The sequence below is a fragment of the Sinohyriopsis cumingii genome, chromosome 6 (assembly GCF_028554795.1).
Source record: "Sinohyriopsis cumingii isolate HCF-2022 chromosome 6, ASM2855479v2, whole genome shotgun sequence".
Taxonomy (NCBI): Eukaryota; Metazoa; Mollusca; class Bivalvia; order Unionida; family Unionidae; genus Sinohyriopsis; species Sinohyriopsis cumingii.
The window spans coordinates 97,986,874-98,006,545 of record NC_142966.1 but is presented as its reverse complement, the minus strand read 5'-3'; the positions used below and the strand labels follow the sequence as shown (position 1 = coordinate 98,006,545).

At 34.1% G+C, this 19,672-nt stretch overlaps 1 protein-coding gene across 3 annotated transcripts in view; it reads left to right on the top strand.

The window, feature by feature from the left end:
- The first annotated feature begins 2,590 nt into the window (after window positions 1–2,590).
- The window catches only part of LOC149797522 (uncharacterized), a 34,269-nt gene continuing 17,187 nt past the window's right edge, over window positions 2,591–19,672 (top strand). For 2 of the 3 annotated variants that reach the window (XM_089962379.1, XM_089962377.1), the window contains exons 1-3: window positions 2,591–2,818; window positions 6,284–6,378; window positions 18,619–18,738. In XM_089962379.1, coding sequence (XP_089818505.1) covers window positions 18,662–18,738 — 77 coding nt within the window. In that variant the 5' untranslated portion in view covers window positions 2,591–2,818; window positions 6,284–6,378; window positions 18,619–18,661. The remainder of the gene's footprint in view (window positions 2,819–6,283; window positions 6,379–18,618; window positions 18,739–19,672) is intronic. The other variant, XM_089962378.1, reaches the window with a different exon arrangement.

Sequence of the window (19,672 nt, the reverse complement as noted above, 5' to 3'; positions counted from 1 at the left end):
TGCTCCCTAATGCAAGCTATATGCTAATGTATTGCACATCTCTTGTCCCCAAAGTACCCCATACAAGTACTTACAACATAACTTGACACAATTATAAATACTTGCACCAAAGGTTCTGATTAAGCAAATAATTTCTGAGACAAAACTAAATATAAAGATGTACTGGTCTGATCAGATTCGAAGATTTGAGAAATGATAGTGTTAAGAAAAATGTCCATTTTAGTCGTACAACTACATTGTACGTCTGCATTCTAGGTACGACACATGCATACATTAAATGTACCACTTATGCGTTTCTCGTAGCATTTCGCCGTGCATAAGAAAGAAGGAAAGTCGTGTTTTAAATAACTGGATGTTGGCGATGATAATTTAAGGTTGTTTTCAAGTATCGACTAGCGTAACAATCTTACGATTATGTTTGCCAGCGTTCCTTCCTATGTACCCGTTCAGATAAAAAAAAAAACAAAACACCGTCGTCAAGATAACAGTTGTTTGGGGGTGAGAATTTTATTACCAACATGTCGTTAGTCATTTGACATCCTAAACTACGCAGTAAACAACACTTCACATGTATTTCAGTATTCCGAAGTTGATGTTAATTTCGTTGAATTGACACACAACCTATTATAATTTATTTAATATTTGTATCTTTGTGTAAAACTTAAAACAATATCGTATTCGTACATTCGCACATTAAGTGTGTTTGTAATTTGGATTTTCAACGTAGGTTTAACAATTTTTTAGTCATATCGCTACGATGTCTGCAGTGTAACAGTTTATATTGATGTCTAGCACTGGGGCATCATGCCGCAGACATGTAGCATGATGCCCAACCCAGTCACATTATATTGCCACCAGGCCTACCAGTCCTAACACCAACCTTTGAATGCTGTGCACCAAGCGAGGCAGCTAGTTAGTACCATCTTTGTAATTCTTTGGTATGACTCGGCCGGGGATCGAACCCACGACATCCCGCATCCAAGGCAGACGCTCTAACCACCATGCTATCGGAGCGGATCGTACATTAGGTACATTAGTGAAGTCACGTGTGTGGCATAATGCACGATATAATTGTATTCTTCAATGTTCATAGTGAATCAGGACAATGCTTTGATGGAATTTACCAAACGGCTATCTATGTTTATGAGTGAGACAGTAAATCACAAAATATGAAAGGGTGTACGCACGGGTGTGCCCATGACAGAGACAGACAGACAGAGAGAGAGAGAGAGAGAGAGAGAGAACTGTGGGAGGTTTTGCAGAGATAGATTCTGGAATTAAATTCAGAAACTCTCGCAGAATAACTCTTTTTAAGGATACAAAAGTATGATTTCGATTTTTTTTACATGGTTTTTAAAGTACACGTAGTTACGTTTGAGAGAATGGTTGTTATACTAAAATCAAATTAAGTGTCAATGCTCAATAATGATAGTTCTTGTATTATCAAGTCTCCTGTTGGCATACAAATGTCAAAAAATGAACAAGATCAAAAGAATGACAGTCATTGGTTGGTAAATGAAAATATCAACGTTACACACAGTTAAGAAACTGGAAAATACATACCGAGACCTACAACACCAATAGGAAAGATTTAATGAAATTACTTGTGCGACCAATTCAATTTGCAATACACTACAACGTCTCAAAATTAAACAATCTAAGTTTGTAATAAACAAGCAATAACTTACTCTCAGCTATCTGTCCCTTTGAATTGCATTAACACCAAAGAAAATATTGACCTTTCTTTAAGAGTGTGGTGAAGTCTCAGATCGCCCAGTGGTCTAAAGTGCTCGACGTTTCCGATAATTATCATTTCACCTCCGTCGGCTAGGATTCGAGTCTTGGGCTCGGCCAATATCCCTATGGTCGGTAGTACTTACTGGGACTTCCCCGGGTATATTCTCAAATAAGTATACTGGCCGCAATGTATAGTATATTGTAAGCTGAAAATTGGCGTTAAACGAAAGAAAACAACAACAAAATCAATAAAGAATGCGGTAACTTTTTTAAACTTTGACTGTAATTTTGGTTTCTCATTTCTTTTTAGTCATATGCATTTGAAAAACATTTTAGCATTTTTAACGTTTATCTATTACAGGATTGTATATTTACATATATTTGCAAAAGTTTACCACCCTAATTAGTTTATCAAATTTTTACCATCATAATTTCGGAACTTTAAGAGGAAACATCAACACAATATAGGCAGGAATGTGCCTTTAAACCCAGCACATAAAAGCATCCTCCCCAACCCCTCTCGTTTAAGTGAGTTCATGTGCACGTGTAAGTGAATTAACCTTCTATTAAAAGATTGTCTCTGCGGTTTTCGATTGCTATCGCATAGCTCCAAGGTATGTATTAAATGCACGTAAGGAAAATTATTGCTATTGCATTGTTTAGTTATCGTTCTGCCCTGCTGATCGATAAGGTGTTTTTCAAATCTAAAGAAGTAAATTACAAAAACGTGTCTAAACTAGACACGATCACGTACCGAAACTTAACCATACATACACTAATTCTAAGCATGCCTTTGCCGTTAAATAAGTCGAACCCGTATCCAGGTAATCATACAGGTAGGAAGAGTATCTTAACGAAAGATTATTGTGTAGGGGAGAATTGCACATCCTAATTTTACAAAACGCTCCCATGCTATGTATGTAAATAAGACATGGCAAAGGAAGAATCATGACAAATAGCTCAAACAATGATTTTCTTTCAGATCGACCAATTTTTACGGAAGTAAATTAGACTTGTACACTGGATCAGTGATCTGACAACTTTTCTCAGCCGTTGATTTAACCCATTATATTTTTACAAGGTAAGTAGATATTTTTTTTTATTTTCCCGTAAGAGACGTTGCTGTTTTCTGGTTATATTTTGATATTCATTTTTAATCACTTCCATCTTAAAACCTCTGCACCATTAACTCGCCACTCCCTCATTTTCATTTTCATGTACTGTGCGCAGGGAAAATATAAACCCCACCTTTGAGATATTTATATTAAAACTGCAATCGTTCTAGGGATTCTGTTCACCGATCCTCGCCTGCAGCTAGTATAATATTCATGACATATATATATATATATATATATATATATATATATATATATATATATATAGAGAGAGAGAGAGAGAGAGAGAGAGAGAGAGAGAGAGAGAGATTAGATAGATATATGGATTAGATATATAGATATTAATAGATATTGATATATAATTAAAACGATTGACTATAAACCAGGCTGAAAGAGGCAAAGAGAGTTAAAAATATACACATACACTGCCAATTAGATGGCTCTATAAATAGGTGAACTATCATTGATATATTTCATAAAGACCTTGACCCTAAATCGGATTCCGATGAAACTATTATGCATAGAGGATCTCCCTCTTTCTTCCTTACATTCGTATTTTTTTTCTTTTCCACGACCGAGTTTAATAAGGCTAACCGAACATTTAAAAGCCAATAGTTCCCCCCCCCCCAATTACGACACCCATTTCTGTGGATTGCAGATATTATAGCTAACAAGTCCATATTATGATGACTGCCGAAAATAGATACATATAACATTCTGTTTACAATATGCGGAATAGAAAATGATAGTATTTAAAATCCCTGTTTCAGTTTCTCAAGATAGTTTACGGTTGATTACATCCGCACCTACTTTCGTTTTCACTTAATAATAATGCATGTGTGATACTCAACACTGATTTCCAGAAAAATAGCCTGCCAGTATTTCCACTGAATAATAATTTTTATTATTTCTTAATTATAGATAGTCACATAAATGCAGTAATATCCTTTTGTTCTTTGGTAGTAGCACGCTGTTGCCACAGTTCTTATGCCACTTGTTTAGGCTCGAACAAACAGTAAAACAAGAAAGAGTGAAAACAACAAGCTTTGAAAAACAAATACAATAATTTATTCCCTGGACAAATTCTGTAAAAATGAAAAAATATGAACTTGCGGTTTTATAGAATCAAATCGAAAAATAATCCGAAAATTATCCAAGAATAAAATCTTTGAAGTTCTATTAAGAAAATGTTATACTGATTTCACGTTCGAATCTTGACAAAGAATCCAAAATAGAAGACGATGACGTATGCGGCAATATGTAGTGTTGAAGTCTACAGTTCCTGGCAGATACCATAATTATCACTCCGGTTTCTGATGGCTAATAAAAAATATTTTAAAAACACCGCCCTTGTTCCACAATATTACATGAGCACACGTATTTTCAAGAAAAATATCAGAAATAATCCTTTTAAATCCAAGTAATTTGAAATAACTGCAAACCGTGTGATTTGAAATAACTCCAAACAGAACAACATACAGTTAACAGTTTAACAGCCCAGCTTCTACTGAAATTAATTCTCCAAAACATGGGTTATATGGTCTTTCTAAAACGTAAACAATGGGTCACGTGGTCATCTTCTCGAAGGGTTCAGAAGCAAGTACTTGTTACAGAGCACGTTTACTCAGTGTGACCCTGACGAAAACTAAGCATGTTACTCTAAGAAATAAAATACAAAATTAAAAATTGTTTACATCTTAATGACAAAGTTCGATCATGACCTCGAAAACAACCAATCATTTTAAAATAAACTAGAACTTGTTTACGATGATTGCTACAAAGTTTGAAACAAGGTCAGGATTTAGATCAACAACTGGTGTTTATAAACTGACATTTAATGTCAAACTATTTTTTTTATAAAGTGTTATCTCTAGTAAATAAATTTACATTGGAATATCATGTAATGAAAAATCATTAAAAACAATTATAACTCACAAACAATTAAATTGAAATAAGTATATATTAAATCATAAATAATTAAATCAAATATACATAACACTTCCCCATAAAGAAAAAAAAATATTTATACATGAAGCTTTCTTTTTACCACAGACTAATTGTACATGAGGTTAAAACAACTCATATAAATTACACAGTGTACATGAAAAAATATATTATTATACACGGGAAAGGGCATCTGCTATTAAATTATCTTTTCGCTTGATGTGCCTGATGTCAAGATTATATTTCTGTAACAACAAACTCCACCACAGTTGTCTTTGAATTTTAATTTTCATCTTGCCGATAAAAGTAAGGGGGGTTGTGGTCACTAAATACAATAATCGAAGAAGGAGCTGAACTAAGGTAAACTTCAAAATGTTGTAATGCCAATATCAAATCCAAACATTCCTTCTCAATTGTTGAATAATTCCTTTGGTACTTATTTAATTTCTTAGAAAAATAGTACACTGGATGTTCAATACCACTTTCATTTTCTTCAACCAAAACTGCTCCAACCCCAACATCACTTGCATCAACAGACAGTTTAAATGATTGGCTGAAATTTGGGTCTGCAAGACCATGCGCGCTTTAAAGTATGGCTTTCAACTTAGCAAAAGCATCCTGATATTTTTTAGCCCAAATGAACTTGTTTTTCTTGCTCAATACATTAGTCATGGGTTCAGCAATTATATAAGTATTCGATAGTATGCGGCCATACCCAAACATCGCATCAGTTGCTTTTTATTAACAAGCAGGGGAAATTCATAGATAGCCTTGACCTTAGCATATATAGATTTCGTTTGCCCATGTCCCACGATGTGTTCTAGAAAAATAACACTAGCATGGCAAAACTCACTTTTAGATAAATTAATTGTCAAACATGCATCTGTGAGGCTGTCAAAGAATTTCCGATTGTCTCGACCAGAGGTAATCATATTCATGAAACGTTGACAAGTACATGGCGAACCTTTCATCCCAAACCGCATTACTTTATATTGGTAAAGTCGATCTGGAGTCACAATGCGGAATTTCCCTTGCTCTTTCCGTTAGTGGAGTCTGCCAAAATTATTTCAGAAGTTCAAATTTGGTGACGTACTTGGCGTTCCCGATCGAATCAATACAGTCATCAATTCTTGGTAATGGGAATGAATATGTTTTGCCACACTATTTACCTTCCTATAATCAGTACACATACGGAAAGTGTTATCTGGTTTTGGAACAATTATGAATGGTGAACTGCAGTCACTTTTACTGGGCTGAATAAAATCATTCTGCAGCAAATATTGAATTTATTTTTTCAAGTATTCCTGTTTGAGAGGATTCATCCTGTACGGATGTTGTTTGACAGGTTTAGAATTAAAAATTTCAACATCATGGAAAAAAAAATTTGTACTTGTAGGATCATCTGGAAATAAGTGCTCATATTCAAATAATAACTGTTTAACTTAATTTCTTTCTTGCTCTTGCAAATGTGAATGTTTCTTTTCCAGATCTTGGATAATTTCTGAATTCCGAAGATATGACATTCCAATGTCAGTAGAATCCGATGATATTCCTTCACTTATATCTTCATTGAGTGGGACAGGTACAACTAAGTTAACTGCATGTTTAACCTGGCTGTCTCTTTCAATATACTCTTTTAGCATGTTAATGCGACAGAGTTGCTTTTGTATACGCATCCCAGGAGTATTTATGATGCAATTTAAATCATTCATTTTCCTGTAAACTGTATAGGGATCACAATACTTGGCCTGAAGAGGATTTTGTGGTATTGGCAAGAGAGCCACGACTCTATCACCCGGCTGAAAGTTCCTTTTTTCGAGTTTTATCATATCTTGACTTCATTTAGGATTGAGTAAAGTGCAGATTTGCTCTTGCGACCTGACAAGTCATTGACAACTTGCATTTAAAATTAGAAACATAATCAAGAAGGTTAATTGCAGAATCTCCATTAGAAAGAAATTTCTCTTTTAAAAACTTCAATGACCACGCACAGTGTGTCCAAAAGCCAGTTCAAAAGGACTGAAACTTAAAGATTCTTGAACTGATTCCCTAACGGCAAACAATAGTAAATGAATGCTTTCATCCCAATCTGTACATGTATCAAAACAATATGATCGAATCTTATTTTTCAGAGTCTGATGGAATCTTTATAATGTCCCTTGGCTCTCAGGGTAATAGACAGAAGATTTGAATTGTTGAATGTCTAATTCATACATAACTTGCTGGAAAATTCCAGAAATGAAATTTGAGCCTTGATCAGACTGTACGGACTTGGGAAGACTAAATTGAGTACAAAATACCTTATCAAAGTTTTTACTATTGTTTTGGACTTTATGTTCCTCAACGGAATTGCCTCTAGAAACCGTGTTGATGCATATATAATGGTCAGCAGGTATTGGTTACCTGACTTGGTCTTAGGTAAGAGGACCAACACAATCTACAATAATTCTACTAAATGGTTCCTCAAAGGCAGGAATATGTTGCAGATGAGCACTTGGGAATTTTCTGATTTGGTTTTCCTACCATTTGACAGGTATAACAAGACCAACAGTATTCACCAACACACTTTTGTCTTTTGGGAAATATAAGTGAGTTAAGATCAAGTGATAAGTTTTATTGATCAGTAAATGACCAGCCAGTGGTGTTTCATGGGCCAGACTAAGTATTTCCTGTCTGTAAGGTTTTGGAACTACAGTATGATAGTTCACCGACCATTCGTCATCAGCAGGTACCTCGGGAGATCTCCATTTTCTCATAAGAATTCCATTTCTAATGAAATAACAGACAGGAACTTCAGTAGCTTGAGTTTTACTAATGGCCCTCTGAAACAAACGGGAGATCTCAGGATCTTTTTCCTGTTCAACGACAAGTGATTGCCGTTTATCACTCTGATCAGAATAAAGAGAATGAGCCGTTAAAAGAGGATCACTGTCATCAATACCTTCTGATTGATCCAAAGAAGGAGTGAAAGTGACATCATCAAGAGCCTGACCAAAGCATGTGTCAGCTAAAGGAATACTTTCCTTATCAACATCATTCTCAAGAGCTTTCTGTGCCATAGCTCTGGTAACTGCAAAAGCTGGAAATACATTAGCAAATTCTTTTTCAATTCGATCGAATTTCTGATCAAAGCAAGGCTTGTCGCTTACAAGTGAATTAACCACAACCTTGTCTCCAGCTAGGTCATTGCCTAGTAATAAATGATTGGCCTCAACGGGTAAAACCGAGCCTATTCCGACTGTCACGGGTCCTGAGACTAAGTCTGATGACAAATTTATCCAATGGAGAGGAACATTAACAAATCCTCACTCTACTCCCTGAATAATAACACTCTCATTAGAAGAAGACTTCTCAGAAAAAGGCAAAGTACCTGACAATAAGAGATTCTGAGAAGCTCTTGTGTCTCTTAAAATTTTAATAGGGATAGGATTGGCCGAATCACCCAAGAGTGATATAGAATCCTTCAATATGAATAGTTCATAATTATCCATAACCAAATCAGACTGGGGTTTACTAGACACAACAATAGTGTTGCTTTCAATACATGCCCTTGACCGTGACCTCTTAGAAATAAGAGCATTTGGAATAGGTTTGTCTTGATTCTGATGCATATTTTTCAATTTGTAGCAATCAAAATAGCGTGTCCTTTTTTCTTGCGATAGGTACACGTAGGAAGAGACAAGTATCTTGAATCAAGCTTTTCCGAGGTTTGATTTCTAGCAGTTGTGCCAGTTTGAATTTTAGAAAGGCTTGATTAGGCTGAAATACTTTTGTGCCAAAAGACTGTTGAGTAGAAGTCTTATTTACAAAAGGAACTTTATGAGTGAATGAATACTCATAAGCAGCACGAGCAGCATTTTCCAAGTTTTTAATCCGATGCTCGTCAAACACTATGAACATAGTTTTTGATGTCTTCAAGTAATAAAAGTTTTTTTGAGACTTTCATAATCTCGTTCAACTTTCTTGGCCAAGCACCATCCATCAAATAACTGCTGTTTTTCTCTAGCAAATTCGACATGAGTGTGTTCAGCTTCTTTTCTATAGTTTCTGAATTTTAGCCGAAAAGCTTCAGGGACTAACTCATAACCCCTTAGGATGCATTCTTTAACCACAAGATAGTTACCACTTTGGTGAATTGACAGTGAATTGTAAATATCACTAGACTTGCGAGTAAGTACACATTGTAATAACTGAGTCAAATGCTCCTTTAGCCATTTCAAAGTTTCAGGAACTTTTTAAAAATGAGTGAAATATTTGTCTACTTCTTTTTCTCTGAAAAGGGCCACTAATCTAATATTCTTTGCAATGTCAAAACTTAAATTTGTATTTGAAGTATGAATGTGCTGTTCACTTGCCAGTTCCATTTCCTTCATTTTACATTGGTATGCCCTCTCTTTCTCTCTTTCTTCCATTTTATTGTTGCATTTGTATTTCTTTTTCCCTTTCTTCCTTATCTAACTGCATTGGCATCTGTTTTTCTTTCTCTCTTTCCTGTGTCTCTCTCCTCTTTCTCACATTGTAACTGCATTTGTTTATCTTGTAGTTGCATTTTTCTTTCTTTCTCTCTTTCTTCCTTATTTAACTGCATTTGCATCTGTTGTTCTCTTTCTTATTTATGAAGCTCCAGCTTTCTCAATTCAAATTTCATCTTGTATATTAATTATAATTCCTTCATTTTTTTGTCAGAGTCTGATACAGATTTACTGAATGAAACCAAAGCGCTTTTATCCAAAACATTCTTTTCAACCAAATACTGAACCAAAATATTTCTTATATCCTGTTTTGTTAAGGAAGCCTTTACTTCAGAAGGATCGTATTTTCTGGCAAGTTTAACGAAATCATTTTTTGAAAAGATCTAATTGTTCCTGGATAGGATTTGAAAGAAAGATTTCCACCTTTGCTGACATTTTAGAAAAAGCTTGCCGATTTCACTACGATTTAAAAAACTATGGTAATTCAAATTTCAAAAAACAACCTGTTTCGAAGTATTCTATCCAAAATTCAAAATTATCCTGGACGAGCCCCCAGTTTTCTTATGTCACTTGTTTAGGCTCGAACAAACAGTAAAACAAGAAAGAGTGAAAACAACAAGATTTGAAAAATTTATTTCGCTGCAAAAATTATGCAAAAATGAAAAACAATATGAACTTATAGTTTTATAGAATCAAATCCAAAAATAATATGAGATATATCCAAGAATAAAATGTTCGAAGTTCTAATAACAAAATGTTATACTGATTTCACGTTGAAATCCGCACGAAGAATCCAAGATGGAAGACGATGACGTATGCTGCTATCTGTAATGTTGAAGTCTACAGTTCCTTGTAGAAACAAGAATTATCACTCCGGTTTCTGATAGCTGAACTTTTTATATAAAAAACCTGTCACTGTTCCACAATAGTACATGAGCATACGTATTTTACAGAAAATAACAAAATTAATCCTTTTGAATCAAAGTAATTTGAAATAACTCTAAACACCACAACATACAACTAACAGTTCAACAGCCCAGCTTATACTGATATTAATTCTCCAAAACATGGGTTATATGGTCTTTGTAAAACTTAAACAATGGGTCACGTGATCATCGTCTCGAATGGTATAGAAGCAAGTACTTATTACAGATCACGTTTACCCAGTGCGACCATGACGAAAACCAATCATGTTAATCTAAGAAATAAAAAAAAAGTTGTTTACATCTTAAAGACAAAGTCCCATCATGACCTCGAAAACAACCAATCATTTTAAAATAAAAAAGAACTTATCTACGATGGTTGCTACAAATTTTGAAACAAGGTCAGGATTTAGATCAACACCTGGTGTTTGTAAATTGCAGTCAAGGTCAAACTATTTTCTGAAAAAGTATCATCTCTAGCATATAAATTTACATTACAATATCATGTAATGAAAAATTTAAAAAAATGAAAACTGACAAACAATTAAATTGAAATAAATATATATTAAATCAGATATAATTAAATAAAATATATATAACACAATGGAATATTAAGAATCAAATAAAATTTTATGAACATGAGTGACCAAAGCAGTTTTTTTATATATATTTCGGAGAAAGGAAACTTATATAATACTTTATTAAATTACCGATTCGATAAAAGTAATTATGTTGATCAATGATCACAAATTTTATGCCATTTTAAAAGTTTAATATGTGTGTGTGCGTGTGTGTATGTGTGAGAGAGACAGACATACAAATATTCAAATAGAGACAGCACATTAGCTGCAAAGTATATGGCACGCAAGTCACTTAGGCATTCTGTATTGTGCAGTTTTTTACTGCATAGAACGTGGATATCATGTGTGATATATTCATCTTGGAGACATGCGGGGGAGGGGGGGCTCACAAGTTATTATGTACGTTTGAGAGAGTGACGTATGTAAGGTGTTGTTTTTTGCATTAAAAAAAAAACTTGCACGGTGGAGAGAATGTTCGCATACCTCTATGCAACTTTAATGTAATGTGTTTGACATTTCTTTGGATATTGTACTTTTGGAAATTGTGCATGATCTAAGCACACTGCTAACTAAAATGATTGCTCTTTTGTGCTCAAAAACAAAAACAGCCTGAATTAGTCTAACGCACACTGTCCATGGCAGCTATTGAAATATGGGAAAATGAATTTTGCCAGACCAGACAATACCAGCTTCTGAACGTGCAATGAACGAATTACCAAATATATCAAAAGTTTTTAAAAAAGTCATCAGTTCTTTTTTTTAAACAATTTACCTCTGAAGTTCAGGAAGTGAAAATGATGAAGTGAAGCTAGCACCTTTTTTAAAAGGGTACATCTGGAGTAAGGCCAAGTTGCATAATCTATAACCCATCTTACACCCATCAATCATACACCAAAATAAAGGGAATTAAAGGTTCTTTGAACTTTATCTTAGATATGCAAGTCTTTCTAAATAGCCATTATGACCAGTGAGGAAAGCCGGGGAAATTCTTTTTTCTTTAAATTTCTATCCCTATGCAAAATTTGTATATGTTGAGCGCCACCTTAAAACGAATGTAAAAATTTAAACAATTATGTTTCTATTTTCATATCATTATGTACGATGTTCTGAATAAAATGGTACATTAATATTGCTGTTAAGCCCGCAAATAATCTAATTATGTTCATTTTGTTCTTGAGTACATAATTTGCCATGAGGCATGATTGTGTGATTAGAAGACCTTAATTAAGGGAAAAATTAGAAGACTTTAAATATATGAATTAAGTCAACTTAAATTTAAACCTGTTACATTAAGAAAAAGAAATGTATAGTAAAAATGTTTCTTTTCATTTATTTGCAATTAAATTAAAAAATAAATGATGACAAAGCAAATTCGATTCTTCCATTAAGCAGTAGACAAATATGTTAACCCTTGAACTTTGACATTCATGAACCTCATCTGTTCCATCCCTTTTCAAACTGTAAAATTTATTGTTGACATCTCAGAAATATTTATGGCTAGTTTCATGTTTCTATCTTTCAGTATAATATTGGTTGTTATGTTGACAAAATGTAACGTGCGATTTTTAAAATAGCTCACTTTTTATAATTATGGAGGCTGGAATAGTTAGAGACCCTGACACTAATAAATAATGTTCTTTGGGGGGATACAGGAGAATTAATCAAAAAGACTGTTTTGATGCCTGCGACTTAAATGTTTCAGCAATACAATCACAATTACATCAATACATTATTCAATAATAATTCATATGATCTCTTTAGACCGCTCCGGTGGCCTAGTGGTTAGAGCGTCCACCTCTCAAGCGGGAGGTCATGGGTTAGATCCCCGGCCGAGTCATACCAAAGACATACAAAAATGGTACTAACAGCTGTCTCGCTTGGCGCACAGCATTAGGACGTTAGTGTTAGGACTGGTTGGCCTAGTGTCAGGATAATGTGACTGGGTGGGACATCATGCTACATGTCTTCGGCATAATGCCCCAGTGCTAGACATCACTTTAAACTGCCACACTGCAGACATCGTAGCGATATGGCTGAAAAATTGTTAAAGCTACGTTAAAAATCCTAATCACACACACACACACACACACACACACACACACACACACACACATGTTCTCTTTAAAAGGGGCGCTCACCAGTTACTATGTATTTTCAAGAGACTGCCGTATGGAATGTGAAGTTGTTTGCATTAAGAAACATGAACAGTCTAGGGAATGTTGGCATACCTCTATGTTACTTTAATGTAATTTGGCTGACTAATGTAATGTGGCTGATATTTCTTTGGATATTGTACTTTTGGAAATTGTACATGATCTAAGCACACTGCTAACTAAATTGACTGCTCCTTTGTGCTCCGAAAATCAGCCTGAATTAGTCTAAAGTACACTATCCGTAGCAGCTATTAAAATAGGGAAAGTGAAGTCTGATAGATTAGACAATACCAGCTTCTGAAAGTGCTATGAATGAATTACCAAATATATAAAATGTAAAAAAAAAGGTATAGGCTCCTTTTATACAATTTACCTCTGAAGTTCAGGAAGTAAAAGTGACCAAGTGGAGCTAGTACTGCACATTTCGAGTAGGGCCAAGCTGTATACTCTATAACGGATATTACACCCATCAATCATAAACCAAAATAAAGGGAATTGAATGTTCTTTGAACTATACCTAAGATATGAAAGGTCTTTTTTAAATAGCCAGTATAACCAGTGAGGAAAGCCGGGGAATTTTTTTTTTTAATTTTATACCTATGCCAAAAAAGACTATGCAGAGCGCCACCTTAAGTTGACAGCACCACTTTTATTGTTTGATGCCAAATGGACTCCAGAAAGAAGAGCTAAAAACAAAATAAGTTGACAAATTGATACAAATATGTTTGTTCCGCTGTGTCTTCCTCCTCGTCCCATCAATGTTTTATCAACGTTATTACTGTGATTTAAAAGATTAAAAGTCATCATTTTATGATTTTGAAAGCAATACAGGGCATTTAACCTATATTCATTAGTTAATATCGGAGGAGGTTCGATGGGTGGGTTCGATGGGTAGACAGAGATACCGCTACCCACACCCCTTAGAGTCACTTAAATGACCTCAAAACAACCGGAACATGTCCTAATGAATGTTCTCGTTCAGTTACATGATTAAAATTGAGCCATGGAAATGCAAACAAAGCAAAAGCGTTCGCTTGCTTTACCCTTTGGTTTCCATCACAGACTCCTCACCAATATATGTACATACAGTTGTTTACATTTTTTAGTTTTCTTGTCGATTTTTAAGAAACATCTTAATCGGGAATAAATATATTTATACCACATATCAGTCCAGTAATCAGTCTAATTGTGTATAATGAAATTTAAAATACTGGGGCATCTATAGTTGACAATGTTGCGCGGAACTGACTAGCTTTCAGTTTGCTCGATCACAACCGCACATATACATATGCAACAAAGATGAACACGTGAATTTGAAAACTAAAAGTAAATCATGTATATAATATTCAATATGCAGAAACCGAACACTGGCAAGGTCCTAAAAATATTATACAAATTGACCATTATCACCATTTTCTTCTAGTTAGGGTAATTGATACAATTTCTCTTCCAATGTCACTCAGAGACAGACATACACACATAAGTGAACACAAAGTATGTACTGCTTAGCTTCATAAGACAGTGGCACGATTCATTTCATCGTTGACCGCTCCGGTGGCCTAGTGGTTAGAGTGTCCGCCTTGGATACGGGAGGTCGTGGGTTAGATCCCCGGCCGAGTCATACCAAAGACGTACAAAAATGGTACTAACAACTGCCTCGCTTGGCGCTCAGAATTACGATGATAGTGTTAGGACTGGTTGGCCTGGTGTCAGGATAATGTAACTGGGTCGGACATCACTGCTACATGTGTGCGGCATGATGCCCCAGTGATAGACATCACTATAAACTGTCACACTGCAGATATCGTAGCGATATGACTTAAACATTGTTAAAGCTGCGTTAAAAAGCAAAATCACACACACACACACTCATTTGATTGTGCTATATAATAAGTAGAAAACTATTTGTTTTTAATGGATAGTGATGCAATATAACTACAGTAATACTTTTCCGATGAGCTGTTAAATATATGAGACATCCTAGATAATCTAATTAAAACTCCATTGATGTTATTTTACCTGTAATGGATGGTCCTAGCAAAATATATGTTTCATCGATCAAATTCATTCTTAGCTCTTTGATCATATATATATATATATATATATATATATATATATATATATATATATATATATATATATATATATATATATATATATATATATATATATATATATATATATATATATATATATATTCAGGTACATTGATAATAACAAAAGTTGTCATACAAGATCAACCACTGCATATAAAACTGATACAATTCAATTGCACAGCTGAGATAAAACCATGATGTTAAGACAAAATGTGTATAGAAACATCTAAACAAAATGAAAAGGTTCCCTCCTACGTTGCCTCTTCATGCGTGGACAATAGATACTCTTATACTTGGCGTTTTGTCAGTCTTTTTATGGAAAATGATTATCATTGCCAGAAACAGTACAATATGTTCTTTTGTGGGATTTTGTTTTCTTTTAACGAGGAACTCCACACATTTTGTCACTAAGTATTAAAATAACAGCAATCAATATATGTATAAACAGATACATCAGATATTTCGACACATGTTTGCTACATGAACCAGATATTTTAGAAGAAACAAAACATGTATATGTTTTATTGCAGTTTATTTTGATTGTATGTAAAATGGTTCAAATTTAATTTCAAATTGATTACATTCATCCAAATCTAGTTCATGTTTGGCAGTAGTGTAATGAGTTCTTTAATCAAACTCTCTTAAACTTATTCGTTTAATTGAATTCTTCTCAAATACAACATGTATGCAATATAATATTCCTCTGTTATTGTGTGAATCATAGCATATACACACACACAGAGGTAAATTTTGTTCTTGTTGTTGTTGCGGGGTTTAACGCCATTTTTCAGCACACGATAGGCTATGCATGGCGGCCAGTATTAATGGTGGAGGAAGAACCCGGGAAAACCCCGGAAAAAACCACCGACCCACGAGAAGCTACTGGCAAGCTTTCTCACATACCCACGTTTGCCGAATCCAAGACTCGAACCCACGCAGACAGAGATGAGATGGCAGTGATCCGTAACGGAGAGCGCTTTAGACCACTTGGTCACTCGGGGCCCGGACACAGAGGTAAAGAGTCCATACATAATTTGTTAGAATGTAAATAAACACCAACTAATTTTAATGAAAACCTTAACAGAAACAGTATACAAATACAATGAAACATACTTAAAATATTGAATCAAGTTGTTTAAAGTGAAAAACAACACAAAAGAAACAAGCAGAAAATCATTACTACAAATGATTGATTCAGATAATAATAAAAGACACAAGATTATTAACATGAAATCTTTTTTGAGGAAACAAGAAATGAGAAAATGGTTATATGAATCAATATTGTGATTGTGTTGTAAAGGAAAAAGACCAGTATGCACAATTGGTAATAGGGTCGGAATATTTCTAAACAAGACGAATATATATATTTAATATTTAATAATATTTATACTCTAAACGGGCAGAATGATGTTTTAAATAACAAATATCAAATATACTTACCCGTCTGTTTGTGAAAATCAAGCTGTAAGAAACAACAATATTGATGGTAGATGCTATGAACATGAACTTAAACGAACGGAACACGGAACTAGAGAAAGTAAGAATGTGTTACGTGTTTTGTTTATTATAACGAAATAATTAGATCCTTTTGTAAACTTGCTTCTGCACACATCCCGTACAAACATTTGTTTATTGCACATTCTGATGGCCATATTCCTCATTCATTCGTTCTTTTGTTTCTTAGAACTCCTGGTATGCTATATTCTTTGTGTAGGAACGCATATGATAAACCATTTTTTGTACTAAGCTGAGCTAAATATATGTATGCCCTCTCAATGCATTTTAAATGTCCAAGGATAAATTAATTCAATACACTGCACATATATTTGACTGAAAATAATAAACTGTATTGGCTTCGATGCACGTTCTTCAATACAATTCGCACAAGGAAGATTGTGTTGCTATTGCCAAAGTAGCTTGTCCACAATGAGCACATTTACGTTATGTGCACAACGAATGACATTACGTGGACCTTGTGAGCAGCTCATCAGGACTTTTTATACAAATAAACGTGCGCGACTATTAAAAATGATACAATGACATGAATGTATCCAGAAACTTCAATTGCTGTATATATTTGTTATGTTATGTACTAATTTAAATGGGGCACTTCGTTCTTGCCGATTTTAGGCTGATTGTGTGGCAATACAATATAGAACTACAAATGCAAAAATTGTTATGTGAGTCAGTAATATGTTATTATATGCTCCTCATCTTAAAACAGGGCGTGCGCTCATAGCTCTAAGCTGAGATCGTAAATTGCAAGATAATACTTTGCAACCTAGTTCTATTAATATCATGCACTCTCTTCCGTTGGAGAAGGAATCTACGTTTATGGAAGTTAGAAGGGCAATATTATGAGTATCATGTGTGCAAATTAGGATACTTGACATAATGTGTTTGAAAATTATTATCTACTTCTAGCTACATTGCAATCCTCATTAGACATTAGTGAGCACTCCTATACTTACGTATTATATTATTTTAATAGGCTGCTGCTCTAGAGGAGTTACTTTTCATGACTGGTGCATATAGAGATTGACTGAGAGGTGTATTAAAAAATGGATCTAACATCAATATTGTATTAGGACTTTATGGTCATAAAATCAGAAGAAACAAAACAAACCAACAAGTTTTGTAAAACTTAAGAAACCATTTAATAATCAATATCATACAATACAAAGTAAGGATGACCAACAATATTAAAGACTGAATCCAAAATATTCCTTAAAAGTTATATTAAAATCCAAAATAAAGACATGTTCCACGTAAATGTCAGCTCAAAGCATATATTGGTCTGCCAACAGTCCTCACGTTCAAAAAGGGTATTTTTCAGAACGTTTTGGAATAATTCACAATAGCTCCAAAATAATAGTTTAGTCCAATACGAACTTACTGTTTCCACTTAATAATCCAAACGAACGTCTTTCCTCTCAAATAATATCATAATATGACATACAATACATGTGAAGACTTGATGTTACAACAAGAATACAATATATAAGAATGATTTCAAAACAAAAATCAATCTGATGATTCAGTTCTCTCCATAGAAAGGATTTCACTAGTATATTACGACGATATTTCGCAACATACCAACGTGTCAGGTCTTATTGCTCAATCAAAAATGCATATCCATGTCATCTAGCCCACCCAGTATGGATTATCTTTATTGTTCTAAGTTGCCATCTGAACGACCTGTCAAGTAGGAGAAAGCCAGAAGTTAGTAGAAATATATACTAATGATTCTATTATTAGTAGCAGTCAAGACGTATGTACGCATCTATTGATAGATCCTATGCACTTTTATGTTTACTATCTTAATATATTCTAGGCAAGTGGTTCAAATCTGGCTAAAGAAAATCACTACACTTTACAGCCATGAATAAAACCATACAAAATTAGGCAAATGCATATACTAGGAGTTTTTAATATATAAATATACATAACAATCGTCAGTTGCTATTTAAGCCTAACCCCAAACTTAATTTTATTTTACGTACATTATGCTTTAATCATATAAAGATTAAACAATTTTGATATATTTCTATTTTGAAGAATTTAATGGATAATTTTGTCTGGAATCCCTTATTGCAGAGTAGAAGAAAGCCACCAGAAGGACAACGAAAACACCGAGAGGATGACAGAAGATATAATTGAAGCATTGTTGCAGGATCAAACTGAAATTTCAGACATTAAAGACAAGTTAATGAACTTGTAAGTTAAAAGGGAGTAATCATTTCTTAAATTCGGATTAGCAGATGTCACGACGAAGATTCGTGCATTGGTAAATGCTAGAGACATAATTTTGAAAGCTCCGTTGGTCTAGTTACTAGAACGTCCGCTTCGGATGCAGGAAGTCGCAACTTCGTAACCCGGCCTAGTCATACGAAAGACTTATAAAAATTGGTACTAACAGCTGCCTCGCTTTGCTTTAAGAGGTTAGTGTTAGGACTGGTCGGCCTGGTGATTGATATTGTGACTGGGCGGGACATGATGCCACATGTCTGCAGCATGATGCCTCAGTGCTAACCATCACTTTAATATGCCATACTGCAGGCATCGTAACGATATGACTGAAGACTTGTTACAGATACCTTAAAAATCCAACTCAACATAATTTTAAAATTTCTCTATGTTAACTTTACTGTTATGGGAACAGACTAAAGAAACCATACTTACCTCACCAATATGTAGTAACGGAGAGATATTTTACGACCCATGGCGTCACTATTCGTAGTAGTAAAAGCATATAAATATGGAGAAGTTCGCATAATGTCAGCTGTACTTCATCATTATGTCCTAGGCAACAGTTTGGCTTGTTTGTATACATATATATATATATATATATATATATATATATATATATATATATATATATATATATATATATATATATATATATATATAGATAGATAGATAGATAGATAGATAGATAGATAGATAGATAAAGGAAATTCATCTTGATCATTACTAGATTTTAGTCACAGAGTCTATTTGTCACGTTTTACTGAAATTAAATAAATTACATGACACACCCTTACCACCAAAGTTGGTCAGTCTGATCTATATTAAACATGTTATTACTTTAGTCACTTGCTTGAATTTAATTGCTTATTACAGTTTTGTGTATGCTTTATGCAAATTATCT